Source organism: Balaenoptera borealis (assembly GCF_965194805.1).
Source record: "Balaenoptera borealis genome assembly, chromosome: 5".
NCBI classification, from domain to species: domain Eukaryota; kingdom Metazoa; phylum Chordata; class Mammalia; order Artiodactyla; family Balaenopteridae; genus Balaenoptera; species Balaenoptera borealis.
In genome coordinates, this window is record NC_138862.1 from 6279159 (window position 1) to 6292818 (window position 13660).

Consider the following 13660-nt stretch of genomic DNA (forward strand, 5'->3'; position numbering starts at 1 on the left):
TGGAGAGTCAGGTATGAGATGCTTGGTAGAGGTGAGGAATGCAGTGAAGGTAAGGAATAAAACCAGGTGATCTCCACCAGACATTCAAATTCATGGTATTTGCTTTATTAGCATAATTCTTTATTTAATTGATATAATTATGCGTAATCAAAGATGAAACACCAGAGGGGAAAAGAAACCTGATGAAATTTATCTTGTTCTTGAGTCTAGATCTTACTTTTTCCCTCCTCATCAGACAAAAAAAGCAAAATTCAATTCATTTTAAATAGAAATAATTAATATAGGAGTACATATCATTATAAAATTAACTAACATAAGCTGTCATGAGAAATTCATAACAAAATAATTTCATAGACACAATCTGAGAATTTATATTTTTACATATTTAACTAACGCACTTAAGATTATTGAATGCAATGATATTTCTAAGGTATTATAAAGCTTACTATAACAAGGTGTAAACAGAGCAAAAATAATAAAAGCATAGTTTCGAAACATGCTTTAGTAGAAACCATGCATTATCTCTATGCATAAGACTTCATCAGAATAAGAAGTGTATTAAAATCATGTTAATTTAAAAATCATCACTTATTAAACAGTGTCGGTGCTGATTTTATCCTCACTTCTTATGACCTATATTGGACCCCAAGGGGGTGTTCAAGCTTACCTTTGAGCCTGGAGGGGGAGGCAAGCCAAGGAAGGAATAAATAATATTCTCTTCTTTTGCAGAGAAGAAAGAGTCAAAATCCTTGAAGCAAAGAAAAAGAATGATTAAACCAAGTGCACACTTGTGAGCCAGTATATTGACCTAAGTTAATATTTTTTATTTATTAGTCATTAAGTGAGGAGCTAACACAAAATGTTATCCCCTTTGGCTTTGCCAAAATGATCAAGCCCAAATTTAGGAAACTGAACCATGAAGTTTACATTTGTTTTTACACACCTTCATTGTGCCTATTACAGTACAGTGAGAACACACACACACACACAAACACACACAAATTGTTCCTGCTCAGGAATTGCTGACAACACGCATACATACTGAGGAAGAACCTCGGGGCAGGACAGGAATAAAGATGCAGACGTTGAAAATGGACTTGAGGACACAGGGAGGGGGAAGGGTAAGCTGGGACGAAGTGAGAGTGGCATGGACATATATACACTACCAAATGTAAAATAGATAGCTAGTGGGAAACAGCTGCATAGCACAGGGAGATCAGCTCGGTGTTTTGTGACCACCTAGAGGGGTGGGATAGGGAGGTGGGAGGGAGACACAAGAGGGAGGAGATATGGGGATATATGTATATGTATAGCTGATTCACTTTGTTATAAAGCAGAAATTAACACACCATTGTAAAGCAATTATACTCCAGTAAAGACGTTAAAAAAAAAAAACAACATACATAGTGGAAGACTTCTCTAAAAGTTTCACATCTTTAGCTGGTTTCCTTATAATTTGACCCTATGGATTTGGACCTTAATCAGGGTCCAAACAACACAGGACTAAAACAATTAAACCAACACAGGATTTCTCTGTTGTTATTATAGTAGCTTCTAAGGGCCCAGACCTGTCTCAGGCCCTTCTGATATCAGGAGCCACAAGATTACGGAGGGTTTAGAAAGGCGCTTGTTTTGCCAAAATGGGAAAAACTGCACAGCGATCTGAAACCTGGTAGCAGATAGAAACCGGAAGCTCAGTGAAACTCCACCCCCATGCCAGACCACATAAAGGTCAGTGCTTCACCAGGTGGGTCCAGCCCTAAACCAACTCTCCAGTAGCGTATTTGTCAATAGCTCAGAAGAGTTTCACTTTTTATCATTAAACATAAAAGGTACTCCCTGGCCACTTTCTTACTGCCAATCTTTGTCACTGGGGCTGTGATGCAATTTCAACAGTGTTGCCAAAAGGCTCAGAAGGTACAGGGTCAGTCTGACCTGAACTGAACAGGACACTCAAACCAACGTGGTCATGTTATTGCCTACCCTCCTCTTATGTGTGTTAAGAGCTTAAAACCAAAGACAGGCCACCTATATTGGGAAGAAAATGTTATCTACTTCTCGTGTGTTCATCTTAGCCTAAGATTTAATTTCCTATCTATCTGTAGCCCTGATTCTCTCAGTGATTAATTTTCTTCTTTTGTGCTGAATGTATTTTTGTAAGCTGCCTCAAATCTTAGCTGAGGGAAATATAGCATGGTAAGTGATTCTTTGGTATCAGAAATTCTCACTAATTCCCAGAGCACACACTTACTAGGTGGTTGTTAAAGATTACATGATAGAATTCATTAGTAGTAGTAGTAGTACTAAGTAGGTAAAAGGTAATAAAGTAAATTTATGCCAGTTTCTTAAAATTCCATAGATAAATATCTGACGATCTCTAGTTGTCAACTCTAGAAGCTTTCAAGTCAAGGTAAGTTTTCTTATAATTGAATAGATTGTGTTTTGCTTCAACTTAAGTCCATATAGCTTCTTCAGAATTTCAGAGGACTGAAGAACAGTTTTTCCATATTTTTTTCCATATTTTTTCCATATTTTTACTTGATGTTAACAAATAGATATAGGAAATAATGAGTATGAAATGGTTTTTCAACTTCCAGTTACATTAGTATGGCAGATTAGATGCCCTAAAACACCATCTTGAAAAAAAAATTTTTTAAACCAGATTAAGAAAAAAAGTATAAATGCATTGCTAAGCTGGTACCGGAAAAAAAAAAAAAAACTAATATAGCCAAGTGAGTTCAAGAATCCTAAAAATAAGCACACAACAAGGCCACCATCCACGCTGAGAGTTTCTTACAAAACCAGGAAATCTTTATCTTCCACTCTGATGCCACAGAGAGAAAAGAGGGACGTGGATAAAGCCTGGGCCTCCTTAAGGTGGGGAGTTCTATAAAACACACACACATAAACATACACACACATACATACACACACAGAGATATACATTTGCACATACAGACACATACATACACATACATGTGCTCATATAAACACATACATACACGTATATACATAGATGTATAGATACACATACAGACACATATATACACATGCATACATACACATGCATATGCACATGCATACACACATATACATAGATACACACATACATATACATATATACACACATATACATAGATACACACATACATGCACATATATACACAGACACACACCAGAACCCCACTGAGGGCTCTACCCTCAACGTAAATATAAATGAGAAATAACCTTGTCATGAAAAATAGAATGGAAGAAAACTTCCCTGCTTCAACTTTGGTGCTCAGTGAAAGAGAAAACATTCTCTGAGAATTTATAACTACAAGCCAAAATTCATGAGAGTTTTTGATCCAAATTCCCATGACATGTGTGGTCCAGAAAATCTTCAAAGGAAATCAGGTTAAAAGGGTTCTAACTTTTATAGAGCTCCCAGGAAACTAGCAGAAACAAATTCCAGGCTCAAAGAGTATCTGCAAATAGCATTTTTTTAAATGAGCAATTCAGAGTCAAAAATCACAAAATAAATAAGGAAATAAAAATATACCATGAGTGAAAGCCAGCAGAAATAATGGAAAGCAGAATCAGACAATTATCAGGCAGAAAATATCAAATATCTATATTTAATATACACAAAGAAATGAAAGAAAAGCTTGAAAACACAAGAAATAAACTAGAAAGAACAATTAAGCTAATTTGGAAAGAACCAAAAAGTCCTCCTAACAATGAAAATGTGGATTAAATAGCTAATTAGACCACATCAGAAGAAAACAATTTAGCTAACTGGGAGATTCAACCAAAGACATTATCTGGAGAGGGGGGAAAAAGGATGAAAAATATGGAAGAAATATTATTATAGGAAGACAGAATGAGAAGGTCTAACACACATCTTATAGGAGAAGCTAACAGAGATAATGGGGGGAAAGCCATACTCAAATATATATGGCTAATAATCTTCTAGGCTTGCTGAAGATACCAATCCTTAGACTCAGGAAGCCCAAAAATAATCCTAAACTGGATAAATAAGAAGAACTCTAGGGAATTCCTTGGCGGTCCAGTGGTTAGGACTTGGCGCTTTCACTGCCACATGGCAAAAAAAAAAAACCCTCTAAATCTAGACACATCCTAGAGAAAGATTATAATGCAGCCCATGGAGGGAGGGGTAGAAGGGGGGGGAAGGAAAAAGTTTCCCCCGCAAAGTATGGCATTAGATTGACAACTGGCTTCTCAATAGCAATGCAGAAGTCAGAAGAAAGTAAAATAATTTCAACATGCTTACAAAAAAAATAACCCCTGACTCAGAATTCTAGACTTAGTGAAACTATTTTTCATACATGAGTGAAATAAAGACACTTGTCTGGAAAAATGTCTTTTTTGAACAAACAAAAATTTAGAGGATTTACCACCAACAGACCCTCACTTAAAGAAACTTTTATAGGACTCATTTAGGCAGAAGGAAAATGATTCCAGGTGGATTATCTAAGATGCAAGAAGAAATAATGAGCAAAGATATTAATAAATATGTGGGTAAATCTAAATCTAAACAAATCTTGACTATAAAAACAACAAGTAGAAATGTTGTGTGGTGGTATAATGGCCAACAAATTAAAATACTAAAATAACTGAACACATATAAATAGGAAAAGGGTGATTAGGGTTAAAGTAAAGATACAATCTTACCTAATTTAAATTAAGTATGGTTGTTAAAATAACTAAAGTAACCACTAAGAGAACAGATAGCTTATATTAAGTAAAGGGGTAAATATAATTAGGGAAAAAGACTTTAGTCAAAATAAAGTCAAGAAAAGATGAAAAAAGAAAGAAACTGCAAAAGTTGGAAAAATTAAAAGTACATAACAAAATAATAGAAGTAACTCTAAATATATCCAAATCTCAATGCATGGGTCAAAAAAGAAATCATATTATGGACTACAAATGTTTTAGAAACAACAATGAAAATATTGCATATCAAAATACATGGAATGAGCTAAAGAAGTACTCAGAGGGCAATTTATAGCCTTAAATATCTACATTAGAAAAGAAAAAAGCTTTAAAAGTAATGAGTCAAGCATTAAAGCTAGGGGAAAAAAGAAACCAAAGAGTATGGAAGGAAAAAATAAAGATGAGCAGAGATTTAGCAAATAGGAAAAAAATTATATATAGATAGAGATGTATATAGATATAGATCAGTAAGAATCAATAAGACAAAAAAAATGAAAAAAAATTGAAAGTTGCTAAGAGACTAGATCGTATAAGTTCTCATCACAAGGAAAAAATGGTAACTACATGAAGTGATAGATGTTAACGAAATTTATTGTGGTAATCATTTTGCAGTATATACATATATCAAATCATTGTGTTGCACACCTAAAACTAATATAATGTTATATGTCAGTTACATCTCAATTTTTAAAAAAGAAATAAGGGTAAATTTTTTAATAATTATTTTAATTTTTTTAAATCACCAGTTATTTCATCCAATTGTTTCATCCACAGTTATTAAAAAAGTCCATTCTTTCCCCATCTATCTGCCATGCCAGCACTGTCATAACCAGTTGTGTATCGTGTGGGGGTCTATTTTCGGACATGAGGTCTACCTGTCTGTTTATCCTCCAATATCACACTGTCTTCGTGATCACAGCTTTATAATGAGACTTGCTTATTTTCTGCTTCTTCTTGTTATTCTTAGACCTTTCCTTTTTCATTTTAAGTAAATTATCTTGCTTAGTTCTACAAAAATTCTTTCTGGGATTTTGATTGAAAAAGTGTTGGATCTATAGATCAATTTGGGAAGAATTGGGATCTTTAAGATACTACCTTTTTATAGAGATGGTCAACCCAAGGATATGTTCTATAGCATCATTTATTTAAGTCTTCCATAACAATTAAATTTTCTCCAGACATCTCTTGTTAGATTCTTTTGGAGGGACTTCACAAATTTTATGCTCTTCTTAATTATGTGTATGTATATATATGTGTGTGTATATATATATATACACACACATACACATATATATAATATATATTATGCTTGTCCTTTTTCCATCATAAGGAAAAGGCAAAAACTCAATAGAAAAATGTTCTAAATATATACAGAAGAGGACACACAAACATGAAGAGCTTTGCAATCTCTTTACTAACGGCCACAGTTAAAGGATGTCTCCTGTGGGGCCTCCCCTGAGCTGCCACAGGGAGCCAGAGCAGATGGTTTAGAACATTTTTTAAATGGGAGAGGGGTTGAAATAGAATTGATGGATTATTTTGTTAAGGAGGAAAATATTTTTAAATTGTCAGCCACTGTCACCATCTTTTTTCATAAAATTGAAAAATATATTTTACCCAAAAAAAAGTGGTAAAAATGTGCAACTCGCAAAGGTTCTACTCCACTTGACCCCAGTCCTGACTCCCAGGACCTAGAGGGAAGGTCAGATCAAAACAACAACAAAAACCTTCTTAGAGTGAATGGAAATGTGGGGGTGATCTCACCAGTGCTTCAAACATCCACGAAGCTGTCTTCCCTCTCCTGGAATCACTGCCGTCACTAGTTTTGAAGTGTGACCATCCCTCAGCTCAGCTTTAAAAAACTCTTTGTATTGTCTGTTAGAGCTAAACATACTGAGAGTGATGACCTAGGTCATGAAGGTGGAGTCTTCGTGAATGGAATTAGTGTCCTTTATGAGGAGACCCCCCCGCCAGAGCTCCCTCACCCCTTCCATCACGTGAGGACAAAGCAAGAAGGCACCAGCTGTGAAACAGGGGGCCCTTATCAGAACTCAACCACGCTGACACCTTGATCTTGGACTTCCCAGCCTCCGGAACTATGAGAAATAAATTTCTCTTGCTCATAAGCCACTAAGTCTGTGGCATTTTGTTATAGCAGCTCGGACGAACTAAGACACACACCAGTGTCCACTGTGAAGCAATGAAAATGAATAAACTACGAACAACACCAATCAACATGGTTGTATCTTTGAAATATGTTGGTGAAAGAAGCAACTCAAAAAATACAGATAGTATGACTCCATTTATAAAAAGCTCAAAAATAGCCAAAACAAAACAATGTATTCCTTGGGTGTGTATACATGGGAGATGGGAGAAAAGGAAAGGAACGGTAAACACAAAATTCACTACCCTGGCTCCCTCTCGTGCAAAGGGAGCTGGACACGATCAGGGAGAAGCACGCAGTGTGCTTTTAAATTTCTGGAGATATCACGCTACTCAAACCGATGGTGTGCACATGGTTGTTCATTTTTATTATCCCTCTTTAAACTACATATTTTTTATCATCTATGGCACATTTCATAATAAAATTTTAATAACGTAAAATAGCTTGTTCAAGACTTGTGGTTGCCAAGGGGGAGGGGGTAGGGGAGGGAAGGACTGGGAGTTTGGGATTAGCAGATGCAAACGATTATATAGAGGATGGATAAACAACAAGGTCCTACTGAAGAGCACAGGGAACTAGATTCAATATCCTGTGATAAACTATAATGGAAAAGAATATGAAAAGAATATATATGTATAACTGAGTCACTTTGCTGTATAGCAGAAATTAACACAACATTGTAAATAAATTATACTTCAATAAATTTTTTTTTAAAGAGGCAAGGAAAAATTGCCCATAATGGCAAAACAAAAAGTAACTTTTATTAACGTGTTGTATATGTACTGTCAAAGTTATATATAAGATATAATAAAATTGTGATCATACTGAAAAAGAAATTTTAATTAAAAAATAAAATAAAATAGCCTGTTCAGTAACATCAGTGTGTTGAGAACGCCCTCCCCCTGCCCTAATTGGGCAGGCATCCTGTCCTCCCTTGCAGTCCTGAGTCCCCACAGATACTTGCCTCTCTGCTGAATGGTCAAGGTCCCCTTTGGCTGCTGCATCCAGGCCCAGGCAGGCACCTCAGCCCTCACCTAGGCAAAAATGCACAGAATCCGACTTGGCATCAACAGACAAGTTGGCTACTTCCTGTTAGTGTTTTTCTGCCAGGCGGGTGACCCGGCCTCCACTGTGCTGGCTTCCCGGTGGTGTCCCCTTTCTGTAGCCAACAGTTGTCTGCCATGCCCTCACGATAACATCTTCATCTATTCTGCCCAGAGCAGCAGGGGTTCAGGCTGGCAGGGACACGATGGTACTCAGAACTACCTGTGACACCCAGCCCTCTCACTGCCCTGGTGCACAGAAAGCCACTGCTTGCCCTTGAGGTCCCCTCTCCCTGCTGCTATCATCAGGTATGACATATAGGTGACCATTCAAGAATCCAGAGTCCAGTGATTCAACTTAAATGGTAGCATTATTCTGACAGTCCACATTTCAATCGTGTGGAAAGATACATTGGCCATCCAGATTTATGCCATTTTATGTTTTTTAAGCAGGTTTATCACTTTCTTTTTTTATTTAATTTTTATTTTATATTGGAGTATAGTTGATTTACAATGTTGTGATAGTTTCAGGTGTGCAGCAAAGTGATTCAGTTATACATACACATATATCCATTCTTTTTCAGATTCTTTTCCCATATAGGTTATTACAGAATATTGAGTAGATTTATGCCATTTTAAACCTGACATATCCTTCATAACCTTTGAGTCTCCTTTCAAAATCAGAACCTACAATACAAATAGTCATTTTTACCTACTTTCTGAAAACAAAGTCCTTTGCCTCATTAATGAACTTTTGTTAAGAATATCCACAGACTGCAGAAAAGCAAATTTAGCAAAGTTGCTAGTAAGAAAAACTTCTAATACCTCTCTGAAGGCAGAACTGAAAAGAATTAAAAACAGTTAAACATAAAATAATTTGTATGCTTATCTCATTAGAGCCATACTTGTAATAGGAAAATACATCTTAAAAATAGAAGCCTTTTTTCTTACTTGGGAATTCTTTTCTTCTTCTTCCACAATTAAAATGAAAAGCATTGCTAGATCACAGCAAAACAGAATAAAAAATGCCTTTGAGGTTTTATTTTTATAGCAGAAAATAACTGCAGAACTTTTACCCTGGAAGTTAACATAGGTTGAAAGAAAATGCTTCAATATTGTTTCTACCATAACTAGACTTGATTGAAAAGGACAGCTAAAATAAGCAAAAGTAAGAGGTTTTAAATCCTACTTTCACTGGAAAAGTACTAGAAGAAAACATGAGATGATTCCTTTGATAATTTTAGAGTGCAGAACAATTTTCTAAACAAGACAGGAACCATTTTTTAGAAAAAGATTAATAGATCTGTCTGCACAAAAAAATTTTAAGTCCTGCATTCCAAAAAAATCTCTTTAAAAAGTCAAAAGACAAATAAGAAACATGGGAAAATATTTGCAACGGTAGTGACAGGGCTACTTTCCTTCAAAAGTAAAGACTCTTACAAACCAGTAAACATTACCTGGAACCAAATAGAAAACTAGTAAGTCATAGAAAAAATCACAGAGAGCTTATAAACAGAGAAAAAGATGTTCAGCCCCACCCATTAAGACAGAAACCACGTCAAAGCAATAAGAACACATTTTTCACTTAACAGATGGGCGAAGACCCAAAAGTGTGCATATAGAGTGTTGTCAAAGTCACAGGGAAACAGCCACACTCAAATTACGTTTGAAAATGTAAATTCGTGCAACTATAGTCCAGGTTTAATATCTATTGAAGGGTGAGAAGCGTTTATGCTGTAACTCAGCACACCTTCTAGGAATTTATCCTATACATATACTCAGACTGAATACAAAGCACTGTACGCATAAAGAGGTTTCCTGCAGCATCGTTTGTAGCTGAGAAAGACTGGAAACAACCTGAATGTTCCCCATTAGAGGACTGTGCCAATAAATTATGTCACATCCAATGGAATGTTTTGCAGCCATTAAAATAAATAGTATATGATCCAGCAATCCCACCCCTGGGCATATATCTGGAGAAACACGTGGCTTGAAAAGATACATGCACCCCAATGTTCATTGCAGCACGGTTTACAGTAGCTAAGACATGAAAGCAACCTAAATGTCCACTGACAGAAGAATAGATAAAGAAGATGTGGCACATATATACAATGGAATATTCCTCAGCCATTAAAAAGAATGAAATAATGCCATTTGAAAAATGACAAATAATGAATCGATCAATCAATAAGTAATAAAATTTAAAAATTAAAAATGATACAAATGAACTTATTTATAAACAGAAATAAACTCACAGACATAGAAAACAAACTTATGGTTACCAAAGGGGACAGGGAGGGAGGGATTAAAAAAAAAAAAAAAAGAAATAGTGCCATTTGCAGCAACATGGATAGACCTGGAGATTATCATACTAAGTGAAGTAAGTCAGACAGAGAAAGACAAATATCATATGCTATCACTTATATGCGGAATCGTAAAAAATGATACAAATGAACTTATTTAAAAAATAGAAACAAACTCACAGCCCTAGAGAATGAACTTATGGTTACCAGGGGGGAAGGGTAGGGGAGAGGGATAGATTGGGAGTTTGGGGTTGACATGTACACGCTGCTATGTTTAAAATGGATAACCAGGGACTTCCCTGGTGGTTCAGTGGTTAAGAATCCTCCTGCCAATGCAGGGGACACGGGTTCGAGCCCTGGTCTGGGAAGATCCCACATGCTGTGGAGCAACTAAGCCCGTGTGCCACAACTACTGAGCCTGCGCTCTAGAGCCCACAAACCACAACTACTGAAACCCACGTGCCACAACTACTGAAACCCACATGCCTAGAGCCTGTGCTCCGCAACAAGAGAAGCCACCGCAATGAGAAGCCCACGCACCGCAACGAAGAGTAGCCCCCGCTCGCCGCCACTAGAGAAAGCCTGTGCAGCAACGAAGACCCAACGCAGCCAAAAAAATAATTAATTAATTAATTTAAAAAAAAAAAAAAACAGATAACCAACAGGGACCTACTGTATAGCACAAGGAACTCTGCTCAATATTCTGTAGTAACCTAAATGGGAAAAGAATTTGAAAAAGAATAGATACATGTATATGTATAACTGAATCACTTTGCTATACACCTGAAACTAACACAACATTGTTAATCAACTATACTCCAATATAAAATGAAACTGTTTTTAAAAAAACAGTATGTGCAGCTATGCAATGATCTCTGAGATATGGTTATTAAGTGAAAAGAACAAAGTGTATAGAGTACACCCCCATTTTTAAGTGATATGCAATTGTTAATGCACATAGAAAATTCCTGGAAGGCCAAACAAGAAATTGCCAGCATTGGTTGGTCAGAGCAGGACCGGCTACATAATTTGCAGGCCCCAGTGCAAAATAAAAACAAGGCTTCCCTTGTTCAAAAATCATTATGACTTTCAAGACAGCAACAGTAGAGCGTTAAACCAAGCTGAGAGCTCTCTTGAGCGGGGTCTGGTGTGACTTCCCAGATGGCAGATCCATGAAGCTGGCCCACCCGAGAGGAAGGAACTAGAGGGGGCTGAAATGGAAGGGAGAAGAATCTTCACTGCAGGCAACTTTGGAACCATTTTAATTTTTCCGTGTGCACATCTATTAATTTTTCAATTGTTAAAAAAGTTTATGAAAAATAAAAATTGCTCATCACCACTACCTCCCCCGAAAAAACTTATTCTCCCTTGCTTTATCCAAGAAGAGTTGCAGTTCTTAAAAATTCAGCTCAGGGACTTCCCTGGTGGTGCAGTGGTTAAGAATCTGCCTGCCAATGCAGGGGACACAGGTTCGAGCCCTGGTCAGGGAAGATCCCACATGCCGCAGAGCAACTAAGCCCGTGCGCCACAACTACTGAGCCTGCGCTCTAGAGTCCACGAGCCACAACTACTGAGCCTGCATGCCACAACTACTGAAGCCCCCGCACCTAGAACCCATGCTCCGCAACAAGAGAATCCACCGCAATGAGAAGCCCGCGCACCGCAACCAAGAGTAGCCCCCACTCACCACAACTAGAGAAAGCCCGCGCACAGCAACAGGGACCCAACGCAGCCAAAAATATAAATAAATAAATAAATAAATAAATAAATAAATAAATAAATAAATAAACAAACATAAGGTCAAATTCAAAAAAAAAATTCAGCTCAGGGTTGAGGGATGTCCGGAGGCCAGGAGGTCTGGAGGGGGTGGGGAGAGGAGTGTGGGGTGCAGGGGAGGGACTCTTCCTCACAGAGCAAGTGCTCTCTACACTCTGGGAAGCCCCAGCTTCAATCCCAGGAGAGCTGGACTGGACCATATGTTCCACTAAATAACTGCTTGCCACGTTAAGACTGTTTGAAGACACTCCCACATCCACAAGACTTTGAGCTAAGCCTCTGAGGAATCCTAACACAGCCATGTAAATTCACACAGCCTGTACTCTCACCTATAAAGCAATGTCCACCCAGGACCTCAGAAAGTGACCTCATTTGGAGATAAAGATATTTACAGATGTAGTTAGTTATGATGAGGCCGTGTTGGACTAGGATGGACCCTATTCCAGTGAATTTTTGTCCTTATAAGAAGGCCATGTGGGGACTTCCCTGATGGTGCAGTGGTTAAGAATCCACCTGCCAGTGCAGGGGACACGGGTTCGAGCCCTGGTCCGGGAAGATCCCACATGCTGCAGATCAACTAAGCCCCTGTGCCACAGCTACTGAGCCTGCGCTCTAGAGCCTGTGAGCCACAACTACTGAGCCCGTGTGCCACAACTACTGAAACCCACACACCTAGAGGCTGTGCTCTACAACAAGAGAAGCCACCGCAATGAGAAGCCTGTGCACCGCAACGAAGAATAGCCCCCACTCGCTGCAACTTGAGAAAGCTCACGCACAGCAATGAAGACCCAACACAGTGAAAAATAAATAAATTAATTAGTTAATTAATTAATTAATTAATTAATTTTTAAAAAAGAAGGCCATGTGAAGACACAAAGAGACCTGCAAGAAGACCATGTAAAGATGGAGGCAGAGATGGGCATAATATGTCAACAAGCCAAGGGATGCCAGAGATTGTTGTCAGCCACCAGAAGCCAGGAGAAAGGCAGCGAACAGATTTTCCCTCAGAGCCTCCAGAAGAAACCAACACTATTGACACCTTGATTTCAAACTTTGGCCTCCAGAACTGTGAGAGAATAAATTTCTGTTATTTTAAGACACTGTAATATCTCGGGCTGCCATAAAAAAAATACCATAGGCTGGGTGGCTTAAATAACAGAAATGCATCCTGGGTGCAGCATAGTTGGGTTCTGCTCTCTTCCTGGCTTACAGACAGTTTCCTCTGGCTGTTTGTTCACATGGTAAAGAGAAACCGTTCTCTCTCTCTTCCTCTTCCTGTAAGGGCACTAATCCCATCATGGGGACCCCACCCTCAGCACCTCATCTAACCCTAATCACCTCCCAAAGGTCCCATCTCCAAACACCATCACATTGGGCATTAGGACTTCAACATATGAATTTGGGGGGGACACAAACACACAGTCCATAAGAACCACCAGGTTTGTGATGTTTTGTTACATCAGCCCTAGGAAACTAATGCAAACCCCCAACAACAAAACAATTCATGATTCAAATAAAAGGCCCGAAAGCTTTTCTGTAAATGGGCAGATCATAAATATTTCTGGCTTTGTGGGTCATATGGTCTCTGTTGCAACTGCTCAACTCTGCCATCATGCAAAATTAGCTATAGGCACTAGGTAAGTGAATTAGTGCAGATG

General features: G+C 37.9%; 1 protein-coding gene and 1 long non-coding RNA gene across 3 annotated transcripts in view; both read right to left on the reverse strand.

The window, feature by feature from the left end:
- The window catches only part of LOC309629643, a 545666-nt gene that overhangs the window by 73671 nt on the left and 458335 nt on the right, over window positions 1-13660 (reverse strand). The window lies entirely within an intron of this gene.
- The window catches only part of LOC309629627 (adapter SH3BGRL-like), a 47298-nt gene that overhangs the window by 24456 nt on the left and 9182 nt on the right, over window positions 1-13660 (reverse strand). For both annotated transcript variants that reach the window (XM_082393834.1, XM_082393833.1), the window contains exon 3: window positions 668-748. In XM_082393834.1, coding sequence (XP_082249960.1) covers window positions 668-748 — 81 coding nt within the window. The remainder of the gene's footprint in view (window positions 1-667; window positions 749-13660) is intronic.